The 26,553-nt window shown below is 39.9% G+C and overlaps 1 protein-coding gene across 1 annotated transcript in view; it reads right to left on the bottom strand.

Annotated features, from left to right (window-relative positions):
• Positions 1-26,553, bottom strand: part of WSCD2 (WSC domain containing 2) — a 241,161-nt gene that overhangs the window by 110,334 nt on the left and 104,274 nt on the right. Inside the window, exons 3-4 of the mRNA XM_040346054.1 lie at positions 20,050-20,234; positions 740-861 (exon numbers count right to left, since the gene is read on the bottom strand). Of these exons, the coding sequence (XP_040201988.1) occupies positions 740-861; positions 20,050-20,234 (307 nt within the window). The remainder of the gene's footprint in view (positions 1-739; positions 862-20,049; positions 20,235-26,553) is intronic.

Below are 26,553 nucleotides of genomic sequence, written 5' to 3' on the forward strand. Positions count from 1 at the left end.
ACCCCCAGTTAGCAATCCCGTCCTGCCTTACCACTAGGATGCAAAAACTACTGTATTCACTTCTGTAATGCTGGGAGTGAGCATCCAATGGTTTTCACATCCTATCCACAAACCAGGATGAGGGGATTGCCAACTGAAAGTTTTTTGGCTAGGCTTCTGGTGGGCCCAAATGAGCTTTAAGGATAAAATTATGTTTTTAGAATTGAACTCAATGAACCTTTACATTTTTTCAACCTAAATACATATGTAACTAATAACCAATTAATAAACCACTAACACTTTCTATTGCTGCAGCTGTGCTAAACACAGAGAGGTCACAAATTGTACCTTAATCTGTATCCTTGGTAGTCTCCAACTAGATTTCACAAAGTCTAGCACAGGTTCACTACTTTCTGAAATTCGTGTTCTTTCTCTCGCCTTCCAATACCAGTAATCACATTGAAATGTTTAAGGTGTTTTGGAATATGCCAGGTGGTTGTGAGAACCCTCATAAATGGGAGACATTGCTAAATCAGTCTTTCTGTATGTGTGAGATAGAAAGTAGCCTACACTTGTGTGTTTGGGAAAGCCTCTCCTGCATTAACACCTACATCATGATGTCAGCTCACCACCAAAGATTTAACATTTCTAGCTCTACAAAACTTTCACTTTCAAACCATGTATAGCGTGTTTCACAGTTCTTGTACCTGATAAATAATAGTTGAAATTAAAAGCTACATAAAGAGATTAACAGACGTACCTTCTCTGTGCATCGATCCACACATTTATCCACAGACATATTCAACAAAATGGTGCTAACTGGGAGCGCTAAAGATATATTGTCCGGTCGACGGAAACATCCACGAAAAATTGCGCTGCCATCTGCATGCAGATATAACAAAGGAGTTAAAAGTTTAGCAGAAATAGTTCATTATGACATTTTGCCAAAGAATTACAATTCACAGATGTCCACATTGAATTTATATGTTATCCAAGGGCAGAAAATCCACCTAAATCTAAAGCTAGATTGGAGAAACATTTGCAAGCAGCACCATTTGTGCATTTGGTTTATTCCTTTGTGCTCCCAAAAAAATGATTGCACTATAACAGTGCATTGATTTTTCTATAACGAGCAAATGTTTCCACGGTTCATTCACTGAATATACATGTCAAGTTGTGCAACCACACATTTCATGAACCTGTCTTTCCTGCAGAAAATGCATGATTCTCCAAAAAATCAGGCAAACAATTACATACAAATTTAGAAACATCGGATAATTATGATTTGTCTTAAAATTTTGTAGATCTAAAGGAAATTCTGCAGAGACTGTACAATCACTTCAATGTGTATATGTAAAAGTGTACAACATTTTTAACATGTTTATGAATTTCAAAGGTCATTTTTAATCTTTTTAAATGTGTGGCTGTCATTAAAATAACACCTGGTAATCCTGCCATGATGGTCTTTGTTTAAGTACTTATTGGGTGACCACGCTTTATCTCTGTCTCCCAACTGTGCTAGTGCATTGTCACCCTGTTTCATGACCTTTTGATGGAGACTACAAGTGGCTAAATTAAACACATGATTCATTGTTGTGACCATCAGAAAACCTGCTGTAGGACCTGGATCACCTGCTGGTGGCACTGCTTTCTGGTGGAGGGTTGTAATTCCAATGTCCACCAGTGGGCATCTCCCAGCAGCCAGCAGACCCCAGTAATCAGTTTCCACCTGATCCCCTACAAAGTGCCTCTCACTCTAGTGTTTTGCTGCTGCTAAATTCTGTTTGCCTAGATTCTACTCTTGCTTCCTCCCCTGTACCCTTCATCCTGCTGCCTTGCACCTGTTTTCTTTTGTTCCTGACGGCAGTTTTGGTTCCCTCTCCCCATCTGCTCCCCGGACCTCCAGGTTTCCCCTGCTTTTCAGTGTTCCCAATTTTGTATATATTCTATATAGCTAGCTGTTATTTAGGCTTCCATTTGTTAGATATTAGTCAGGAACTCTGTCATTGAGTTTTTTGGTTCACCTAAATCTTCATGTTTGCTGTTGGCGTTGGTGTGTGGAAGGATTTTGGTTCACTGTAAACAATCTCACTTAAAGCATACACAGTCTACAGGAGATCAGCAGCACAAAGATAACAAGGGATCAATAAAAAAAATATTTATTTTAATGATACTTGGTGCCTTAGCAAACTAAATGTCATCTATACATCTACTACAATAATAAGAAAAAATAAATTAGAAACCACTTTACCAATTTCAATTGAACTTTCATTTACTTTTTAACAAGTGAACCATAAAGTACAATACAATTAAAATCTACAAAGCTCACGTACTGTACTGTATGTTTCTTGGATGCATATTTACGCAAAATAGTTCTAGAAAATCAAGAAATATACTAAACTATATACATATATTTTTTAATTTTAAGTTTCTGAGAAATAATTTAGTCAGTTCTATAAACCATTTTTTTTCAATGTGCGTAAATACTTCAGTATGTCTGATTATTTATGAGTTTAAACATGATTGCCTCTTTCTGCGATTTCCTCTCAGAAGACCTTTTTTGACTTCTGAGTGGCAGACGCTGTTCAAAGAAAAACTCTTGCTAAAAACTGTGTATAATGCAGAACAGATCCACATGAGCTGTTTGACTAATATTATTGTTTCAGATAGCTGCAGTTGACACTGAACCTCATACTTGCTATGCTAAAATTATGAAGTCAAACCTCGGCACTAACGTCAATACTGTCTTTGGTTTATGGATGCAGGCTGATCACTTTGAACCCACTGATAGGTAAAAGGATGGATTGAAGGGATACTTCATCCCTCACATATCCCTATATCTCATAATACATTATACCAAACGTATAAATATAAACAAAGCAAAAACAAGAATAGCAAAGACCAACAAATTAAAAAGAAAAACAACTTAATTTTTTTTTTTTAAATACAAAAGTATCCAAAAAGGCAATGTTTTTTACATCTCAATAGCCATTATAAACGTTTAAAACAGCATTCAACTGTTTACAATTTAATGTACCAATTTCTTCTTTCTTCCAAATTCTAACCTGTAAAATTTCTCATATGGCTAGGTTGTCATATTTTAAAGCATTATAATACAATACTTTTATTGAGGCTTTGTAGCAAATGAAAGGTCCTACAATATTTGAGGTTGAGGTATGAACAAGAAAGGGAGTCAGTCAAGCTTTACATATAACCAGTGAAGTTACTGGCCTTCACTTTAACATAAAAGTGGACCCAGTGGCGGATTCGCCATGGAATCACTTTTATGGACAGCTGGAGAGGTGCCCCCTCCTGTCGATTTGCGGTCGTTTCCGACGCTTACTGGAGGGATCAGTAGTGGCGGAAATGATCTAATCAAATATACTGATGGGCAGGAAGTCCAACTCTATGCCCTTGGAGGACCGGAGCGACATCAAATGTCACTTCTGCACTCCGGCTTTAAAGGGCACATATAGAAAAATAAAATTGTATTTTTTTTTGTTTTTTATTATTGCTTTTAAGTGTAAATCTGATATATTTTTGACCCCAGATTTCACAATAAAAAGAGGCCCTGTCCTGCTTATTTCTTTTTTTTTTTTTTCATAAAGATTTCATTGAAAAAAAATGTGTTTGACAGATATCACCAAAACATCAACAGAAATAAAACAAAACATAAAGACCAAGGAGCTCCGGTTCCATTTAGGATACAGTTACATATTATGCATTCTTGGAAAGGCCTAAACAGCATTTTCAGCAAACAGTATGAACATCAACAACACGTGTAGCATAAGAGCTAGATACCCCGTCCCTCGATAAAGGATCACGTGAGCCTGGACGAACTCCAGTGCTTTCAGGTCCTCCAAGAAACAAAAAAAAAGGGGGGAGGAAGCCAAAAACTAGTGACCTGAATAAAGAGTAAGCTCAAATAGAAAAAAAGACATGGCAGATAAGGGCACCCGCCACAACCGGTCCGAGCCTTCTATTCAATTTTGTATCTCTCTCTAAATAACTACATACCCTAGCGAAAATGGAGGGAAGGGTCAACCAGAGGTAAACCCATCCTCCCATCGTCTCCTCCCGATAAAGTCACCTATACCAGGGAGAAATGAGGGAAGAAGAGGGGGGTCAGCGAGATAGACAGGGAGTAAAGAAAAGAAAAAAAAGGGGGGGAGAACTGCTGAGAAAGTGTCTTAGCGCAAATGTCTGAAGAGGGGATGGGGATACCGAAAGAAAAAACAAAATGTGTCCCATGCAATAAATGAGGTGATGTAGTAGTAGCACTGAGGAGACACTCCCCCAGCACTGGGGATGTTTATCGTAACCAAACAACTGACCTAATATACAAAAAACCTGGGATGGAACCCTATAGAAAGAAAGGTCGCCCCCAGGGAAGAGGCTACTGTCGGTAAATCAAGGTCTATACTCAGAGGAAACAAAAAATCTTTATAATTTATTAGATATGAACGTACTACAAAACATGATGGAAGATATAAATAGTATACTGAGACATGAAGAACATGGCTGAGTTAATAGGTAAAAAGGTATGCTACCGCAAAGGCAGTATAGCTGGTGTCAGACTCACAAACAAAAAAACATATAACAAACATGTAACACATAAAACTCAGACAGTCCGGACACATAGGTGTCACTTCTGTGATGGTTCACCAGGGCAAACCCCTATCTATGATTTCCACATGTGGCTATGTGTGTAAGCCTGATGAATAGGTGAACAAATCACAGAGGTGACACTGCGGGGAGGGGGAGCAGGCTGTGTAAAAGGCGCCCTGGAGAGGTCTAAAAATGAAGGTGCTGTGTGAACAGCTGTTGGTAGGAACAATAGAACATGGATATAAGGCCCACCGTGTGGTGAATTATGCCCTACATGTACATATGACCAAACCAATCAAAAATAGACATGCAGGGTTTTGGTTGGACTCGAGGGACTGTAGTTCTGCTATTGTAAATTGATGGCTGAACCAAGCTGGTTATGCGTGTGCAAAGTCCCACTTCTAAGTTGTGGGCTCTAAGAAATCAAGACAGTTCCTAGTGTGAATCACAATTCCTGTGTAAAGAGTTCAATAATGGACGATCCTCGCTTGTCAAGCTTAACGCTGTTGGAATAATAATTGGATGGATCTTACCAGCTGTGTCCACTGCAATGTAGGTTATGGCAGGGGCTCTTCGGATTGAACGCAGGAGTTGTGCTCTACCGTGTGGTGTTCCTGGTAGATAAGGGGACACATCACTCGTAAATGGAACTTCTCAAAAATGGGGCTTGCACCATAAATTGAAGAGGCAAATGGTTGGTAATACTATATCATACGTGGTTGCCTGTATAGGTGCGCGTAGAGCCGGCAGACGATAAGGGGGAGTCCTTCAGAGTCCTTCAGCTGACAGTCTTCCCACGGGAAGATGTACGTGAACAAATTAAAGTAGTGACTGGGGTAGAAGTCCATTTCTCCCCAAAGCATTTCCTTCTGCATGTCCCCCCAATCCCTCTCCACCAATATAAATTGAGTGTGCTGCCCCATCTGCTTAACACAGCCAGGCGCTTGCTCCCAATTTATTGGAAAACATCTAGAATCCCTATTCGGGAGGAGTGGATCGGTGGAGTGGATCGGCGGGGTGAATGCGGCCAGGGAAGCTGAAGACTGGATAGCAACCTGTCGCGACTCCAGAGAAAGATTCACCGGCATCTGGACATCCTGGTCTGAATATGTTTCTGACCCTGTCTATGTCCCGTCCAGTCTAAATACTGCCTTACTAGAATTGTCAGACCCTCCCTTAAAGCTCGCAGATCCCATGGTTTCGTTGGGGCATTGGTAGTCCCGAAAGAGTGCATTTGTTGCTGCTTTTGGTGCCCTTGGTGTGTGGAGGGGAGTAGGGGGTGGTTTGATGGAGGCTTCCGTGCCCCCCCCCTGCCCCGGCTACAGGCCACGGGCCCACACACTCTGAATACCTCTGTGGGCGACTCCCTGATCCGTTTTTGGAGACGGGGAGGGCCGCGAGATGGTTAAAATGCTGTATACTTTGCCTAAACCCCACTGTCTGCATTATGAGACGTTACCCCCGATTTCCTGCATGTTCCCCGGTCTGGTGTAGACCTTGAGCATCCTACTAGGTGCTCACCACAATTGCTTAGAAGGGTTTTGTTCTGTCTGTTCAACTTGCTTTTTCGAGACGTTATTGTTCAAAAGACCCTGCGAGGTCGAAATCATCTTTTTCTTTTCATTTGCCATTGCTGTTGGACATGTCTTGTATGTGTTACTTTTAAAAATTGATAATAAAGCTGATAATACAAAAAAAATAATAATAATTGCACTACTTGCCCGCCCCTTCTTTTCTCTCGACTGATGCCATTAACCTTCTCGCACCAGAAGACACCCACTCAGGGCAATAACTTGTGGCTTTGAAGAAGACACTGCAGGAATGAAGTTTAGCAGAAGCAGCTGCTTGCGAGTAATGCGATACACATCATTACTCATACCTAATGTGTTTTGGTGCTGCAGCCCAAAAAAATAAAAAAATAAATAATAATAATATGCTAAACTTCAGCTTTAAGCAACAAATGTCTTATAATCCATTGCAACTTTTTGATTTAAATACTTTAAAACTGAAGGTAGAGCTGTTACTTGCTACAATTTTGATACTTATCTTATCAAATATCACACTTAGCCTTCTATCCTCAGCATAGCTTATTACTTTGGCTATACACCTTGCAATTTGAAAAGTAAAACATCTACCTAACCAATCCACTTAATTTGTATCTAGTCAAGTACACTGTCATAATACATAACTGTTTTCAAACCTATAGAACATAGAACATGTAAGGTGTATGGCCAGCTTTGACTTTGAAGACTTTGTCCCTAACACCAACAATGTTAGTTGCTCATTATGGCACCTTGCTGCCATGTTCATTGTGGCCGTGTGCTGTACAGGCCGTCCCCTAGTTACAAACATCCAACTTACAAACGACTCCTACTTGCATACGGAGGGAGACAGCAGAAAGGGAGAGGAAATTACCCCTAGGAAGGAAAAATCACTCCTGTATTTACGGGAAAAAGGTAACTCCACTGATGCTTTATCACCAAAGCTTGTTTCCACAACAACCCAAAATTTTGAAAAACCAATCATCATTGGGAGAGAAAGTGAGGTGGAATCTTCTGAACAGGTGCACATACAGCAAATAAAAACGTTCCAGGGGTGTTAACCCTTCCATATGCTATCCAAAAAGCTTAAAAACATTTTTTTGGGCTGGAGCTACACTTAAAAAAAATTACCTGTTCCGACTTAAGGATTCAACTTAAGAACAAACCTACAGATCTTGTTTGTAACCCAGGGGCCACCTGTATCAAGTAATATAATTATTTTGTACTGATACAAATAAAATAACTTCAGAAAATGTGAATTAGTGGGACAGTGTATGACACGCACCCTAACTTTAAGAGGAACGTTTCAGGAAAAAAAATTACAGAGCGCCCTTGCAGAGTACACGGACTCCCTGCACAGGACACAGACTCCCATTCATTTTAAAGCCCCCCTGCACTCCCAAGAGGCCCAAAGTCTCCTGGGTCAGCATTGCCAGCATACTCTAAAGTTGAGAAAACATCACTGTCAGCCTCTTCTCATACACCGCTTCTCCTGTGTCCCCGTCGTAAATCGCATGAGCGCTCTCCTCCTCCAATCAAAAGCTACACTTGAGGAGGCAGAGCGGGAGGAGGAGAGCATCCAGAAAGGTCTGCATTAATTGAGATATTTAGAGGCTTCAATTTACATTGAGGGTGGCACAGGAGGAGCAGTGTATGAAAAAGGACTGGCAGTAAAGTTTTCTTAACTTTAAGGTATGCTGGCAGTGCTGTCCCAGGGCCAGGAGAGGCTGGGCAGCCGGCCTGACACACCGCAATGGGTGGCACCTGAGGAGGACCGCCCCCCGTTGGTAATAAAAAAAGAATATTGGTATATAACATGCAGACACAGTTTACGCTCTTTTTTTTTCCAGGTAAAAAAGTGCGTGTTATACGCCAATAAATACAGTATTTAAATTTACCGATCCACAATATTTAATCTTTAGAAAGTAGATCAAACCCTCTCCTGCACTAACTAAACTATGCACTGTATAATAATTAACTATACACGCTTAACATGGACATGGAAGCTATCATTTTGCACAGGATAAATTTGTTAGCAAACTAACGTATATACTCCAGTATAAGCCAAGTTAAAAATGCCCCCCTTGGCTTATACTTGAGTCACCTTTTTGCAACTAATCTCCCAGACTTTTGTGACCCGGTACCGGCCAGCCGTAGGTCCCCTGGCACACATGTAGCCCCACTTTTCCTCTACAAGTGTGCAAAGTTTGTTGTCCGGGGGACCTACGGCCGGGGAGCACCGATTTTTCAAAGCCAGGGCACCCCTTCCATAGACTCCTATGTTAAACGGTAATTTCTCTGGTGAATTTGGAGACCCGGTACTGGCCGGTCGTAGATCCGCTGGACCCGGAATTTGGCACACATGTAGATCCATTTCTCCTCTACAAGTGTGCACCGTTTGTTGTCTGGGGGACCTATGGCTGGGGAGCACTGAAGCCGGGCACCCCTTTCATAGACTCCCATGTTAAACGTCAGTCCAGTCATGGACACAGTGAGGCATGGACACAGTGAGGCATGGACACAGTGAGGCATGGACACAGTGAGGCATGGGCACAGTGAGGCATGGGCACAGTGAGGCATGGGCACAGTGAGGCATGCACATGGACACAGTGAGGAAAAGTGAGGCACAGTGAGGCATGCAAATGGACACAGTGAGGCACAGTAAGGCATGTAGATGGACACCCTAGGCTTATACTCGAGTCAATACGTTTTGCCATTTTTTTGTGATAAGATTAGGTGCATCGGCTTATATTCGGGTCAGCTTATACTTGAGTATACACAGTAAGTGTGTTTTTTGTTCTGATTAATTAATTATTTTTTCACGTTTTATTGGGCTTCTTTATTGGGCTAACCATAAATCTAGAATATATCATCAGAATTAAATGAATGTATCAATTCTGCTCTTTGTTCATCAAAGAAAACTAAAAATGTTGGGATTAACCTCCCTGGCGGTATGATTCTTTCAGAAAAAACATGCTAAAAGCGGTACCATTATTTGCAAGGAAATTTGGCGTTTTATATTGTAGGTCTGTAATTTTTAGAAATAACTCACTTAAATCTGACCAAACAAGATTCTAATAGGCATCCCGTGTATTAAATTTTTTTAAAAACAAAATTATAAATTATAATATAATAAATAATTATAAATAATTATAACAAATAATAATATAATTATAATAAAAATTATTCAATAATGTAATCAAATCAAAATCACTGAAATTTGCTCAGTTGCAGAATTGTCGCTGTCATTACTTTTATTTTTTTATGACGAATTTCCCCACAAATCGCTATCGCACAATTCTGCAAGTGATTATAATTTATTATCGCTGTTTTTTAGCTGATCTAAAACTATTTTTGACATAAAGGGACACTTTTGGTTGCTATGGACAATCTACAGTTTGCAGGGAGAAAAAAAGGTTTTTATTATATAAAATGACATGCAGGACACTGGGCAGACCACTAGGGACAAGGGGGTGTGTTTTTTTTACATACAGTACTGTAATCTATAAGATTACAGTATACTGTGTGTATAGTGTTTGTTTACGTTTTTGAATTTGGCGCCGTTCTCCGTCCCCGTGCGTCGTAACGTCGCAGGGAACGGAGATCGGCGTCACACGGAGGCACTATGTGAATCGAGCGAGGTCCCGCTCGCTCACACAGCGCGGTGGCATCGCTGGATCCAGGGACAAGGTAAGTAAAAAGTGCCTGTGGATCTAGCGAGGCAAGCCCGTGACTGACACGGGGTTACCGATAGTAGCAAGAAAATCTAACCCCGTGTCAGTCTCGGGAAGACCGCCAGGGAGGTTAATATAGTGTCATTAATGTCATAGAAAGGTTAAAGAAAAACAGTACAGATAAATCAAGGGACTTTAATGGTAGCACAAATAAATAAATCCTAATCATCATACCCCAGAGTCTTTTATATTCATGTATAGTCATATAAAGGTCGATTTCACAAAAAAGCCAAATAAGACCAATTTCACTTATCAAATGAACAGAGGCACTATCATGATCCAATTATCTTGCAATGCTAACCAATTACTTTGCAAGGTGTGGATTTGTTTAAAACCCAATGCTCCAGGCAATGTCACTTCATCATCCATCATTACAACAACAAAAATAAATAAATAACGCTTTTACTCAGTTTGATCCCTCTTGAAAATAAAGCAGTTTGCAAACCCCAGGGATGTCACCATTATATATGCTTTCTTACTTTTGCTTTCTGCTACCAGGGTGGGAATTGACTGGTTATGTGGGTGCCTGAATAGGTAGAGATGAGGAAGAGAAGTCTTCCCATATCATTGCTGCAGGCACATAATTTCTCTTTTTTTTTGCTCATTAGTGACATTTGCGTCATGAGGATTATGAATGTGTCTGATGCCTAGGGTGCACAGGAAGCAGATGTACTGTATGATGCTGGGTGACACCCAGTCTTGATGATAGGAAGTGCCTATCAACTGAAAGTTGGCAGTGTAGCACACCAGCAAAGGAGGAGAATACCCATGACTGTGCTTCCACCCGTAAGGCCTCGTACACACTACCGGTTTCCTCGGCAGAATCCATCAAGAAACTTGGTGGGAGAGCTTTTTTGCCGAGGAAACCGGTCGTGTGTACGTTTTTCATCAAGGAAACTGTCGAAGAACTCGACGAGCAAAAAAGAGAGCAAGTTCTCTTTTTCCTTGACGAGAGTCTGAATTTGCTCATCATGTTCCTCGTCAGACTGGTTTTCGACGAGAAACTTGAGCGTGTGTATGCTAAGAAACCCACGCTTGCTCAGAATAAAGTATGAGACGGGAGTAAAAGTAGCATTTGTAATGGAGATAACACATTTTTCAAGCTGTAGCAGACTGAAAAGTGCAAATCATCTCTTAACAAACTTTTACTTAACACGCAAACACATGAGATTAGCAAAACCCCCAAGAGTTGTGCCAGTAGAATCGAACTTCCCCTGCCGTTGTATGTGTTGTATGTCACCGCGTTTGAGAACGAGGAGATTTTGTCTTGACAGTGTGTACGCAAAGCAAGCTTGTCGAGTTCCTCGACAAGCCTAACAAGGAACTCGACGAGGAAAACGATGTGTTTCGCCCGACGAGTTCCTCGGTCGTGTGTACGAGGCCTCAGGCATAGAGAATAAACTTGTAGTAATTAGTATGTATATTTCCAATTTTGCAATCAAATTTGAGGAAACCTTACTATACATTTATGTGTTCTCATTCACACAGCACATAGACACAGTAGTATATATATATTTTTTAGTATGTCTTAAATATTAGATGATTCTAAATGAAGGCCCTATGGTTGACTGCAAGGATTTCTGAACAATGTCAGACTGAGTTTGTCCTAAGGACAGGTTGAGTTTCCTCCCTTTAATTATTAAAGTTTTAACCATTTATTAAAACAAAGTACACAGTACAGACTGGGTTAATTATGGCAAACGCTCACCCCCTCCATAAACAAAGAGAACTAACAAGATTTTTCAGTGCTAGAGTTTCCAGAAAAGAGCATCTAAATAAATGTTTATTTATTTTTTTTAAAGCTATGCTATGCGAACGAGAACATATTAATTTAATGCTAATGTTTTATCTATCCTGGTTCCTCTTTTACCCCCTCATTAACATACTAATAACATTTTTTATATAAAGCTTCTATTAGGGTCAGTGATGTCATTGATAGGTCTCTGTCCTTTTTTATGCAAGGCAGGCAGATCAGGGCTGGTGTCAGGGGCCAGCAATGTGTATTTCCCTCATAAGGCCTCAGACCTGATGCAAGCAGAGTAAATAAGCTTATAGCAGAAGACTGTATTTCTACCGTTGACATGAAAAAATATGTGGGTGATAACTATACGGGAAAAGTCGCCTCTGCTGCATATTGTCATAGTATTGAGTTATGTGGTCGCACAACAACTCTATAATAGTGATGAGTTAGTGCTGTCCTTAGAAAAACAGCATACACGTATCAGAATACAAAGTATAAAAATCTTGCTGTAATTGGACTATTATATTTTCAGCTTTTCTACTATTATTGCAGCTTCCAGATAAAGTTACATAATAATATATCAAGAGAAAATAGCCTTTGTTCAAGATATTTCTTTTTGCCAAACAATGCTGACACAGACCAAAAGAGAAAGACTAATCTTTCAAATAGACAGTTGCTACTCTGCTGCACTCGGGGAAAAAAAAATCAACTTGTGATGACGGCAAGTTTTGATGAACAATTGTTCCATAAAGATGATTAGCCAGCATCTCATAGATCTGTTAATCTGCTGAGCAATTTTATCTGTGGAATTCAAGGTAGTTGAGTTATCAGCAGAAAGTCACCAAGTAAGAAGCTGCAGAGATGTGATATCTGACCGAGAACTGTAAGTGCATATTACTTTTTGCTATGGACTTCCTTGTGTACTTGAATAAAACATCATCCACACAAAGACAGCTCATAAGTCATATAACTGACAGGTCTTGTAGAAGGCTTGAACCAATTTCACAGTAATCCCACGACCATGAAGATAACAAGAAATTGTGTTAATAAATGTCATTTTTCCATAACTACATTTCATGCCAGAACAGAATACTGCATTGTGTTTTTCCTCTTTTAATACTGGCATGGGAGAAATGAATGGCAAGTTCATTATGGGCATGTTAGAACATATTTTAATGCTGAATTTTGTAACTCTAGTAACTACATATGATTGAAAGCTCCTTAGGAATAGGCACTGTCTGCATAGCTCCCAACTGTTCCTGATTTCAAAGGGACTGTCCCTCATTCGGAAATAAATTCCCTGCCCCTTTTTCCTCCTCATTTGTCCCTCATTTTGGTCTGATCTATATAGTTTTATATAAAACACATTACTTATCAAAAAGTGTTTTACAGTGCTAAACCTTTCATCCAATTTCTAAATTGCTCCATTTGTAAATTCCAAAAGCCAAAAAATAGGAATAGTAGAAATGTAACCAATCAATTTTCTACAGTTCTCCTTTAAGGGGGCGTGGAAGGGTGTGTGTCCTATGCCTACATACGTTATATAATAGGTGTCCCTCTTTCCCATCTCAAAAAGTTGGAAGGTATTTACCTAGAATATTTCCCATAGCACTATATAGAGTATCTATCTATCCTTGGCCGACAATCCTTTCAGCTCAACATCATTCATCACTGAAAAGTCAGTTTTGGGGCTGACTTTTAAAAGGGACCATCGCTACAGTAACGTGTAAGATTGGTTTCTATGGGGGTAATCCACAAAGATCCGGCGTAACGTACATTTTCCCATTTAAGTTACACTGCCTTAAAATTTCTACCTAAGTGCCCGATCCACAAAGCACTTGCCTAGAAATTTTTGGCTGTGTAACTTAAATTCCGCCGGCGCAAGGCGTTCCTCTTTTCATGGGGGCGATTCCCATTTAAATTAGGCGCGCTCCCGCGCCGGCCGTACTGCGCATGCTCGTGACGTCATTTTCCCGACGTGCATAGCGTGAAATTACGTTACGCCGAGCTTTGTGGATTGCGACGGGTCAATAAAGTTGCGTCGGGAAAAAAAAAAAAGATACATCGGGAAAAAAAAAAATTCAAAACAAAAAAAAAATCGCATCGCTGGACAGAAGGGTCTGCTTTTACATGGTGTAAACAGTTTACACTTTGTAAAAGCAGCCCTAATTTTGCGTTTGCAAACTAAAACTTACGGAGAAAAAACAAAGCTGAAAAGCTTTGTGGATCTCCGTAAGTGCTAATTTGCATACCCGAGGCGGCATTTCGGATCTTCTGCCTAACTATGGAAAACTGATTCTGTGGATCAGTTCCATAGTTAGAAACAGGGATACGACGGCGTAACAGCAGTTACGCCGGCGTATCCCTTTTGAGGATCTGGCCCTATATGCCGGCAACCACCTTAGGAACTAATGTAAGGTGGGAAAGTTAGTTTTCTTGACAAGTTAACATTAAACTATCCACATACTGGGAGGACTGTATTTTGATTTATTTTATCTTTATTTCGTTGCATGTCTAATATCATATGCTGTGATTTTATCAAATTTATATATGTTGTCCTTTTCAAAAATAAGGATTCTGTTCTTCATCAGCTACATTGCTCTTAGGATTTAATAATTAAGTGAATCCTGAAGCAGACCGTTCTCTTGGGCGAAACACATTAACCCATAGATATATCTATATATCTTGTTTTTATGGATGGGGAAACAATAGAAAATAGTTTCTAATGTATAAATAAACACGTGATTTTTTTTTAGTTTAATTTTGAGCACATTAAATATCCCCAGTTCTCCATGCCTCCCTTTTTTTTAGGGCAAATGTGGAGATGTTCTTCCTTATATTCTAAAGCATATCTAGCCAAATACTTTAAACCCCAAAAAAATAAATATTGTATGGAATTACATTTTTTGCCAACTGTCTCCTTTTGTGGAAATTTTTATTTCACCTTCTGTGCTGTAGACACAACAGGAAGTAGGAGGACATATCTTCAAAGTGAGAAAAAGCTCTTTTTAGTTAAAACATTTCTTTTTTATTCCTGTGGTTTTTACTTCACCCTCTGTTTTGGATATAGTTGAGATCTAAAGATAAATATCATCTAAACAAATAGACAGAGTATACCACCATAGTGGGGAAAAAGATATTGATACAAACCTGACAAGGGTTCTAACTCCTAAACACTGTCTAAAATTACCGAGTTTAGTGTTTTTAACAGTAGCTTATGGTTGCCAACATCTCTGCAATACATATGAAAATAGAAAAACCCTCATGGATGGGACTTTAATAGCAACATAAGCCAATGCATTAAATCACTCTTTTTATACCAAATAGTGTAATAAAAAATGTTATAACAAGAAAAGACAAAGTAAAAGCATTGTACAATGCCAATAGCCTCTACACATTTTTTTGTACAATGCTTTTAGTTCATCTTTTCTTGTTATAGCATTTTGTATTTTTTACTACACTATGTTGTATAAAAAGAGTTATTTAATGCATTGGCTTGTGTTGCCGTTAAAGTCCCATTCATGAGGGTTGTTCTATTTTCATCTATAATTAAAGAAAACATGTTTTGGTTTTAGATATGCCAAAGAAATTACCTTACTTGTCTGCTAGAAGAACATTAGGTGATGACTGATGACATTTGTGATACAAAAAAAAGAAACAATCATACAAGATGATTGAAAATGAATGCAGCTCCAGGCCAGGTTTTGAGCTGACTGAAATCTCTCATTCAAAGGATTGCCTAAATTGGTATCGCAATGGACATTTCTTGAAAAAGGACTTACTGTTTTGAACCCTGCTGGGTCACTCTTGCTTTGAAGGACGTGTAAGATCTGAGTTGCCCAATAATTTTTTTTTTATGTTACTGCTGTTGTGGCTAACTGGACTTATTTTTCTAAAGTCAATAATGTGCTCTAAGAAGTAAATCCAATTTTTTTTATCATATTGAGCAAGTTGAATATAGAACGTAATTGAATCCCATATCACATTAGTCCTGTCTTTTCAGGTCAAGCTAAATTATTGGCCAATCATGAAGCCAAATGCATTATGTTTCAGTGAGTTTTATTTTGTACTTGACAAAATACATTGTGTACTTTTCTCTTGAATGGATATGATTCATCTCAAGTGAATTAATGGGACGGAACAGTTTCACTAAACATAGTTCTACATTTTACTACATGGGGTGAAACATTACCAAGAGTAACGTAGATATCAGAATGAAGCATTAGCCTTGTAATTCATTTTGCATTGACTCTTTTATTATTCACACACATCAGTTATCCATCCTGTGCCATGGTGAATCAGAACATTTGATAGGACAACGTGAATAATGTGCTGCTCACTTGACCTGAACTATTCTCTGATCAGCAAGGCACATAATATACAATAATAGCATTGTTTTAAAGCACAATACAATTTTGTGTGGGAGGAAAAATCTTTAGTTTGGAGGTGAAGCAGAGGAGATTTTAAAAACTTGCAGGGAAATATCTAAAATGCCTAAATTGTGCATGCTGTTATTTTGATGGGTAATTAAGTTACAGTTAACTGACTGCAGATCTTAGGAACTGCGAGCTAAAAATGGCTTGTGACCCAATATCTGTCTGTATTCATCGACTGGTTTAGCTAGAATCATGCAGGCTCAACAGTAAAACCCTCTAACCCCTGGAATCTTGTCAGGTAGCTGTGATTTTATAGAACTGTGTAGCCTCATGCAGAACTATGTCTGCCTGAGGCATGTATTGAATCAGTACACAATTGTGCATAGATGGGGAACATCATTACCTTTCTCAATAAAAGCCACACAGACTGCTGCAAAGGAAGCACCACCACTGGGCTGACTAAAAGAGCCAGTGGCTCAACCTGGGAAGAGTCTTTTTAATAGCAGAATTAATTATGCCTCGGCATATTTTTTTTTTTCCGAAAAAAATTCAGAACTCAAACACTTTATGCAGAAGGTATCCACCATCTTTAAATAAACATATGGCAGAACATCTTAGTTGCAAAAATGGGCTTGCCATCACGTTATAAATGACAAGGTGACCTACGGGAGGAGAGGGGCAAAACAAACTTTGGCCCTAATTCTCCGTTAAAAGCTTCATTGACAAACAGAAGAGGCTGGTTTAGGTTCAAGTTTTGCAATAAAAGCTGATATCTTCATTTAGTTAAAAAAAGCTGCCTTTGTCGTTAAAATGTACTTATTATTTTGATGTGGTTTTTAGATAAAGTAACTTCTGTGCAGAACAGAAAAATGTATTTAGTTTAATTTCAGATAGATTTGTTATGTTACTAATTTTGTTTAATTTATTTATTTTCGGCATTCATTTAGTTTTATTTAATTTTCAAACGAATTCCAACTTTTCATATGGATTCAAATTTTAATTGAAAATATTGATTCAATACACATTCTGTGTGAAGTATAATTGGCTATTAACCCCTTCCATACAGGACATTTTCACCCCCTTCCTGCCCAGACCAAATTTTCATTTTCAGCGCTGTTGCACTTTGAATGACAATTGCGTGGTCATGCAACACTGTATCCAAACTAAATCTTTATGTTTTTTTCCCCAACAAATAGAGATTTCGTTTGGTGGTATTTGATCATCTCTGCGGTTTTTATTTTTGCGCTATAAACAAAAGAATAGCGACAATTTTTTAAAAAAACACAATATTTTTTACTTTTTTTATTTAATACATATCACAATTTTTTTTTTTTTTAATTTCCTCAGTTTAGGCCGATACGTATTCTTCTACATATCTTTGGTAAAAAAAAAATAGGTGATAGATTTATGGCATTTTTATTTTATAAATTTTTTTACTAGTATTGGCAGCGATTTGCGATTTGTTACTGTGGCCGTGACATTGCGGCAAACACATCGGACACTTTGACACGTTTTCGGGACCATTCACATTTATACAGCAATTAATGCTATAAATATGCATTGATTACTGTGTAAATGTGACTGGCAGGGAAGGGGTTAACCACTAGGGGGAGCTGAAGGGGTTAATATGTTCCCTAAAGTGTGTTCTAACTGTAGGGGGGAGGGGACTCTCAAGGGGAGGAGACCGATGTGTGTTCCTCTGTACTGGGAACACACATTGGTCTCCTCACCGCTGACAGGAGGTGGATCTGTGTGTTTACACACACAGATCCACACTCCTGCCGTGATTACCGGCAATCGCGGGTGCCCGGCGGCAATCACTGGCCCGCCAGGCACCCGCGCCGGGTCACGAGCGCTGCCGAGGGCGCGCGCCCTAGATCGCCGGGAACACAGGACGTCATATGACGTCCACCCAGATCAGCGAGGGGTTCCTGCCGCCGTCATTTCCCTATGACGCGGTATGGAAGCGGTTAAGGAGCGGGGTGGCCACCTCCTTCACAATCATGACTCATCTGCCGTCTGCGGGACAGCAGAATGTAAACAAAACAATTGCTGGCATCAATTTTTTTCTAAATTAACAGTGTGGGGGTCCCCCCAATTCATACCAGGCCATTTAGGTCTAGTATGGATTTCAAGGGAAACCCCACACCAAAAAAAAAAATGTGAAGTCCCTCTCTCACCAAAACCCATACCAGACCCGGAGCATGCAGCCTGGTAAGCAAGGAGAGTGGGGGGACAAGCGAGCCCACTCTCCTGTACCATACCAGGCCACATGTCCTCAACATGGGGGTGCTTTGGGGAAGGGGTCTCCCCCAAAAGCACTTTATCCCCCCATGGTTGCGGGGAATCTGCAGGCAAGGGGCTTATCGGAATCTGGAAGACTCCTTTAACAAGGTGGGGCCCTAGATCCCAGCCCTCCATGTGAATGAGTATTGGGTACATTGAGAAATGATGATCTCTTATGATCTGGATCCTGTAATATGTGAGATTTGCTGTTCTATATGTTAGACAGCAATTACATCTGGTGAGTGTGACTTTTGACTTTTTGTGGAGGCGACGCTGGGTGAAGGAATCACTTACTTTTGAATGCTTTAGAAGACCACTTTAGATGTTTATTTACATATTTTTAGTGCTGCAATTTTCCTATGTTACATCTTTTTTCAGGTATGTTTTTTACTTGGAGCCTGTAAAGCATTGCACTCTCAGCTGATCGCAGGTGCTATGCAGGACTGCTGAAGACTTGTCAGTGTATCGGTCTGCTCATACCTTGTAGGGCAGGCAGATACACACTGGCAGGAATGAATTAACTAACAGAGCGCTCAACAGCACCATGGTAGTTCACTGAAACTACAAGTTGACAGCCGCAAAGGTTGTCGGTACTTGACGTTTGCCATTCACAGAACTCTTTGAATAAATGTTGTGGCCGGCGCATCTTTTTTTTAAATAGTGACAGCAAGCGGGGGGAGAAGATACCCCACTTGCTGTCATTACAAGTAGCAGAGGGCGACTGCAGAAGTTACATGTTCCACTCTAAAAATGGGTGGAACTTGTAACATGTTCCCAAAGGTGAAATTATCCTTAAAGGACGCCACAGCCGCCCGGTCATTAACAACCAGCTATTGTGAATATATAAAAATAATGCCGTATACTGTATATGAAACAGATTCCTAAATACATTTTGTATCATCAGCATTGTTATTTTTGTTTTATTTTTTATTTAATGCTATTGCTTTACAATCCAAATATACAAAACAAATGCCCAAGAAACCAAATTAATTTTGGAATTGATTTTGTATCTTCAGCATTCGTTCTGTATGTTTGTAATGGCATTACCTGGGTCAGGTATGGATTTTAATGGAAATCCCACAAAAAGTGGTGTGGCGTGGTGTGGCGTGGTGTGGCGTGGTGTGGCGTGGGCCCCCCCCCCCCACAATCTATACCAGACCCTTATCTAAACATGCAGTCTGGCAGGCCTGAGAAGGGGGTGATGAGTGAGGGGCCCCCTCCTGAACCATACCAGGCCACATGCCGTCAACATGGGGGGGGGTGCTTTGGGGCAGGGGGGCTTCCCCTCCAAAGCACCTTGTCCCCATGTTAATAGGCTATTACTGAATAAATGTTAATCATTCGTTTTATTCAGATGCTTCAAAGATCTGAATGAAACAAATTAATTTTGTTTATTTCGTTACTGTTCTTTTTTTCTGAAATACATTGAAATTTGTTACTGTTGCAATCGGAAATTCAAAAATGTTGTCCAAATTTCTCTTCAAAACAAAACTAATGCACATGTCTAATAGCTTCTGCATACAGTATGTATTTTTCATCATATGCTTGGTTTGAATTCCCTAGGTATGTGACAGGTTTACTTGAACTGAAATGCTGCAAACACTCAGATAGCAATACTAGATTTATCTTGTGCAAGGATTCTGTCTGTACATTAGCTGAAAATAATAAGCTACAAATAAAAGCTTGCCTATGTTCAACACAAGCCTTATTTTTGGCTTCTGGTTGTTTTTTCTGCTGTAAATGTAAACAGTTTCATGCTATGGGCTTTAGAGATCAGTACTCACACCTCCTTGCAGACTCTTGGGTGAGCTCCAGTCGATAAATTGACAGACGATTGACTCCACCACAGATGTTGCTCTTCTCCCCCTTGCATTCCATATTACATTCTGTTTCACTGACATTTAAGGCTTTAATTTTGTGTCCGCAGTAGCACTCTGCTCCAAATTCAAGTCCAGCAAACATGTATCCCCTGTAAACAAAGGACAGTAACATTTTAAGAATATCAGAATTGTACAGATCTCTTAAAATGTAATGGTCAAGTCTATATGCACCATAGAGATACATCTGGTCATAAATAGTGGTCATTCATTAATTTCCAAATGTAATGCAAAAATACATAAATTGCATAAACTGTTTTAAGTACCATACATTGTTTCCACATTTATTAATATTTAGACAGACATATCTAGAACTTGGGGCCAAGCCAAAAACTTGGAAGTATGTTACAGAAATAGTACAGAAAAAATCTACATATACAGTATAACCAGTTAAAACCCAGAGTATTTTTTTAAATTTCAGCTATGAGCCTATTAATTCAACATTAAATGGGTTGTAAAGGTTCGTCTTTTATTTTCGAAATGGGTTCCTTTAAGCTAGTGCATTGTTGTTTCACTTACCTTTTCCTTCGATTTCCCTTCTAAATGTTTTTTTTCTTTGTTTGAATTTTTCACTTCCTGTTTCTCCTCAGTAAGCTTTCCACCATCATCTGAGCGGTGGAAAGTCATTTAGAACAGCTTACTGCACAGCTTACTGAGGAGGAACAGGAAGTGAGAAATTCAGACAAAGAAAACAAAGAAAAAAAACATTTAGAAGGGAAATTGAAGGAAAAAGTAAGTGAACCAATAATGAACTAGCTTTAAGTAACCTATTTAGAAAATAAAAAACGAACCTTTACAACCCCTTTATGTATATATGTATAATACATGCACATACACAGTTATTTGCTTTTCTAGACATTTTGTGTGACAAAGAAGTAACAAAAAATAAATAAACATTCAAAAAAGTGTTACCATAGATATCACATGAAAATTATGAAAGTAGACTTCCAGTACAAACTGATATACAAATTTAGGCATGTTTAGGGCACATACAGCATTTTTTTTAAATGACCATGCTACAAAAAATGAATGACTGAAATGAATGAGAAAACAAACAAAAAATGTACAACAGGGAAATATGTCTAACCACTTATCTATCAGGGCGTTTTTTTTTTTTTCACACACACGTTAAAATCTGCTTAGGGATGAGTTCCTGATTTGTTCCAAACACAAGCTTGGATGAAATTTTGCCTGTTTGGGCATTTGTCCAAACTTCAGACTCCTAACTGTTCTGTAGTAGTCAACATTCATATGTAGTAGTGCGGTTATATACTATGTATGGCAGGTTATTTCTTCCATTGCCAATGGTTGTAAAGGATGTTTAGAAACCAGTAACATTAACATTAACATGCCCTATTTATTTGCTAGCCAGGAATCCCCGGCAATGTAAACAAAAGAGCGAGAACAGTTAAAAAAAAAAACAAGAAAAATATGTGGGTTCCCCCCCTTCTTGTTCTTAAAAAAAATACCTTTTGCCCTCCCCCATAATCTATACCAGACCATTGGGTCTTCTATGGATTTTAAGGAGAAAGTCCATCCAAAAATCATGAAAAAAACTTGCAGCTTGTTAGGCTAGTAAGAGGGGTACTAGTGTGGGTTGCTTCTCCACCTGAACCATACCAGGTCACATGCCCATAACAAGGGGGGATGCATTTCCAGGGGGGACCTCCTGAGCAAAACACTTTGACCCCATGTCGTTAAAGACAACGGTCTCTTCTCCACAAATTTGGTGGTTATAGGGGTCTGCAGGTGGACAGAGTAGTGTAAAAAAAAAAAAAAAAAAAAGAGACGGTTTTGACAAGTCCTTTATTAAAAATCTTTCTCTAGTCTTTTCCCTCCGGTCCGGTCTTCTCTGCTGCTACAGTCTTATCCACCACCACGTGACGTCACATGGGCGGGGTCTCATGGTGACGTCACCATATGGTCATGCCCCATAAATGGCGCTGGCACAATGACTGGAGACAGTATTGGAGTAGGACCATGTCGGTGGGAGAAAAGACAGCAGTGACGGAGAAGACTAAAAGGAAGAAGACTGGAGGAAGAAGACCGGAGGGAGAAGACCAGGGGAAGATTTTTAATAAAGTACTTGTCAAAACCATCTCATGTTTTTACTTACACTACATTGACTTTTTTTGGGGTGAATGGGTAGAAGTACCCTATACTCCTTCACATAGGGAGGGCTGAGATCTGGGGCACCCCTTGTTAAAGGGGACTTACAGATTCCGATAAGCCCCCTGCCAGCAGATCCCCACAACCATCTCCCAGGGTTGTCGGGAAAAGGCCCTTGTCTCCAACATAGGGGACAAAGTGCTTTGGGTTATGTGGGTGCAAAACCCCACTGCCCCAAAGCACCCACCCTTCCATGTTGAGGGCATGTGGCATGTGGATGTAGTATGGTCTGATCTGCTGGGATGCATGCTCAGATAAAGTTTTGGTATGGATTTTGAGGGGATCCCATGCCATTTTTTTTGGTGCGGGGGGTTCCCCTTAAAATTCATTACAGACTGAAGGGTCTGGTATGGTCTTGGGGGGACCCCATGCCATTTTTTTTCATTTTGGTGTGGGTTCCCTTTCAAGATTCATACCAGACTTAAAGGGCCTAGTATTAATCTTGTGGGGGACCCCACAACATTTTTTTTTCTTTTGGTTCCCCTTCAAGAGACTTAGAACACAAGTCACACCACAAGTCGGATCATTATGATTCGACTTGTATGCAACTTCAATTCAAATCAATGGGCTAATAGTGAGATCAGTTTCGACGCCTCTCATAGGGAACCATTAATTTTTGAAATGCCGCATTTCAATAATTTTTACAGCTGCAACGCTGGTCTTCCTAACGCGCAGGCCCTGTTTTTTATTTGCAGCTTGAAAACGCCTATGTCACTTACAGCTCCTAAAAACCTGTGTGTTCAAGAGGCCATAAAAGAACATGGAGAGGTGTTTTTAAGCTGCAAAAAATAAATAAAAAATCGGACGATGGTAAAAGCAGCTTTAAAAATGCCCTGTGTGCATGGGAACTTATACCAGACTAGATAAGGGTCTAGTAGAGATGAAGGGAATCCCCGGCTGCTCTGGTAACAAATAGAAGTAAGTGTCTTTTTTCATTGTAAATGTCAGTTTTGCTATGTAGGTTGTATACATTGTACAGATACGCTACTTCGCATGCAGGTTAAGAGCATCTCACAGGCTTGTTATTTAAAAAAATGTTTTCATTTTTAAATGTTGTCTTTAAAGCATTGCTAAAATTGCTGCTGCCAGCCAAATTGGATTTTTTTAATTTTTTTTTTTTTTTTTATCTCTCGTGCATTTTTCCTAGGATTAGGTATAAGCCTAGAAACGAAGCTATAAAATATCTAAAAATAAGTCTAAAAAATAGTAATTACTGATTTTTAACATTCAGATTCGGCACCTAAGCTTTAGTAATGTTTGCTGAACCTGCCTAGAACCAAACCCATTTAAGTTTGGATCATATACATATTCCAGTGCAAATTGCTCTGTTTAGTGGCATCAGAACTCTGTTAGCAGCATTGTATGGAAGATCAATAAATGTGAATGGCCTTCAGGATCCACCCTTTTATTACCCTTTCCCCCTTTAGGTAGACTACTTGAAAGACCCACTTCGTACATGACTGGGTAATATTATGTGTTCAGTTTAAAAGTTATTAATGCTTAGTGGAGATCTTTTTTAAATGTTTTTTTTTTAAGTTCTGTGTGCTGCTTCATGAAGACCAAACATGGCTGTTAAATTATGATGCTTATGAACATATTGGTAATTACGACATATGCTACAGTGACCATCCATCATCCTAATGCAGCCTGATGGGAATGGCAATTTTCACATGTATCTATTTTAGTATACTTATTACATTCAGGGTCAAATTAGCAGATCAAGATGCTGGCAGCAAATATATTTATAGCCCAAGAATAAGCTGCTGAAGCGCGAATTAACCCGTGTCAATGCCTTGAACTAGTACTTAAAGTTTTAATATTTACTCAGTTTATATTCACGTGGTTAGTTAAATGGTTGGTAAGCTGGAAACTACAGTATAGATATATCAATACAATAAGTCTATGACCCATAAGTTTAAAATAGCGTACAAGAGTTATTCAATATGTTATATATATCCTGTAGAAGCTGCTGGAAATTGCCCAGGTTTTTGCCAGATATTGCCTGGCAGCCAGGCACATGTTCACAATTACACTTTGGCTCAACAAGAAGTTCAGAGGTGTTCATTTTGGTATTTTTATTTTTGGGGTAACTTGGATAGGGTTGGGGAATTTGAGTGGGATACTCCAAAAAAACGAGGTACATGATGGAATTGAAGCGAACATCCTTTGCAAAAGCAAACTGTTGCTTTGTAGTAGGAGCAGTTAAAAGCACAAACATGTATTCTTAAGAGCAATTAGAATAAAGACCCTCACAGAGAATTAGATTGACTGAGCTCTTCTGAACAACAGTCAATGTCCCCCTTTAAACAAACACACAGCCGACTCTCCAACACCAGAGGGCTGGGAGAAACCCAAAAGTCTGTAAGATTTCTCTCACTGTCTGTACTCACAAATGTCCTTGGAACATTAGTTTCCTCCTTCCAACATCTATGTTACACCTTTTTACTGTAATACCAGACTATATCTTCAGATGACAGCCCCTCAGTCAGCTCTTTGTAACTTCAGCTAGCCCAGCTGAGGCCTCACGAACAGCAAGTGTATGGCAGGGCTGCCCAGAGGGGAGCAAGCCCTCAAGGTTGGACTTCCCGTTTCCAGGACAAGACCAGAAGCTCTCTGTCTCTGTATTTACACAGGCTGTCAGCAACCTCTGGGGCCACCCTCCCTGGGATTAGCCAGGGCTGTATAAATATTCATGCTGCAGTTTGCATTGCTCCACACCTATATTTCAGAGAGATGTACAGCTCTCTGGAAAGCAGAGGAAGCAATCAAACCAGCAGCAGCTGAAACACTGAACAGACCTAACTAAGCACATGCATCTTCACCGATTATGGTGATCTAGAACAAAATCTGCCTAACCCAGTAATTGCAGACACACTGGTTACAGTGAGACAAGCTAAATTTACCTAAAAAAAACCAAAAAAAAAACCCATCTCCACGGAACTTTACATTTATAGGGCCAGATCCACAGACAGAGTACGCCGGCGTATCTACTGATATGCCGGCGTACTTTCAAATTACCCGCGTCGTATCTTTAGTTTGAATCCTCAAACCAAGATACAACGGCAGCTGGGTTAGATCCGACAGGTGTACGTACTCGTACGCCTTTGGATCTAAGATGCAATACTTCGGCATCCGCTGGGTGGCGTTCACGTCGTTTTTCGCGTCGGGTATGCAAATTAGCTATTTCCGACTATCCACGAACATACGCACGGCCGTTGCATTCTCTTAGGTCTTCTCTAGTCTGCTTTTTCCGGCGTATAGTTAAATCTGCTATTTTGCGGCGTATAGTTAGACTTGCCATGTTAAGTATGGCCGTCGTTCCCGCGTCAAAATTTGAATTTTTTTTTTTGCGCAAGTCGTCCGTGAATTGGGATGGATGTAATTCACATCTAAGTTAAAAAAAATTACGTTGTTGCGACGTCATTTAGCGCAATGCACGGCGGGAAATTTAGAAACGGAGCATGCGCAGTTCATTCGGCGCGGGGACGCGCTTCATTTAAATGAAACACGCCCCCTAATCGCCGATTTGAATTCCGCCGCCAGAAATACACTACGCTGCCATAACTTACGGCGCGAAATCTTTGAGGATTCGAAAGAACGCCAGGTAAGGTTTCTATGTGGATCTGGCCCATAGTGTTTACAAAATAGGGGATAGTTTTATTGCATTTTTATTAATATTTTTTTTTCACTACTAATGGCGGCGATCAGCGATTTTTTTCATGACCGCGACATTATGGCGGAGACATCAGACAATTTTGTCATATTTTTGGGACAATTGTCATTTTCACAGCAAAAAATGCTATAAAAATGCATTGTTTACTGAGAAAATGACAATTACAGTTTGGGAGTTAACCACTAGGGGGCGCTGAAGGGGTTTAGTGTGACCTCATATGTGTTTCTAACTGTAGGGGGCAGAGCTGGATGTGTGATGTCATTGATCATGCTTCCCTATATCAGGGAACACACAATCAATGACAGCGCCACAGTGAAGAACGGGGAAGCAGTGTTTACACACAGCTCTCCCCGTTCTTCAGCTCCCGGGACCGATCGCGGGACTCCAGTGGCGATCGGGTCCGCGTGTCCTGCGGCCGCGGAGATTCGGACCGGGTCGCGGCTGGGCACTTAAAGAGGACGTGCAGGTACGTGCTTGTGCCCAGCCGTGCCATTCTGCCGACGTATATGTGCAGGAGGCGGTCCTTAACCGGTTAACGCCCGCTCATTGTATATATACGTCCTCTTTTT

This window comes from Rana temporaria, chromosome 1 (assembly GCF_905171775.1).
Source record: "Rana temporaria chromosome 1, aRanTem1.1, whole genome shotgun sequence".
NCBI lineage: Eukaryota > Metazoa > Chordata > Amphibia > Anura > Ranidae > Rana > Rana temporaria.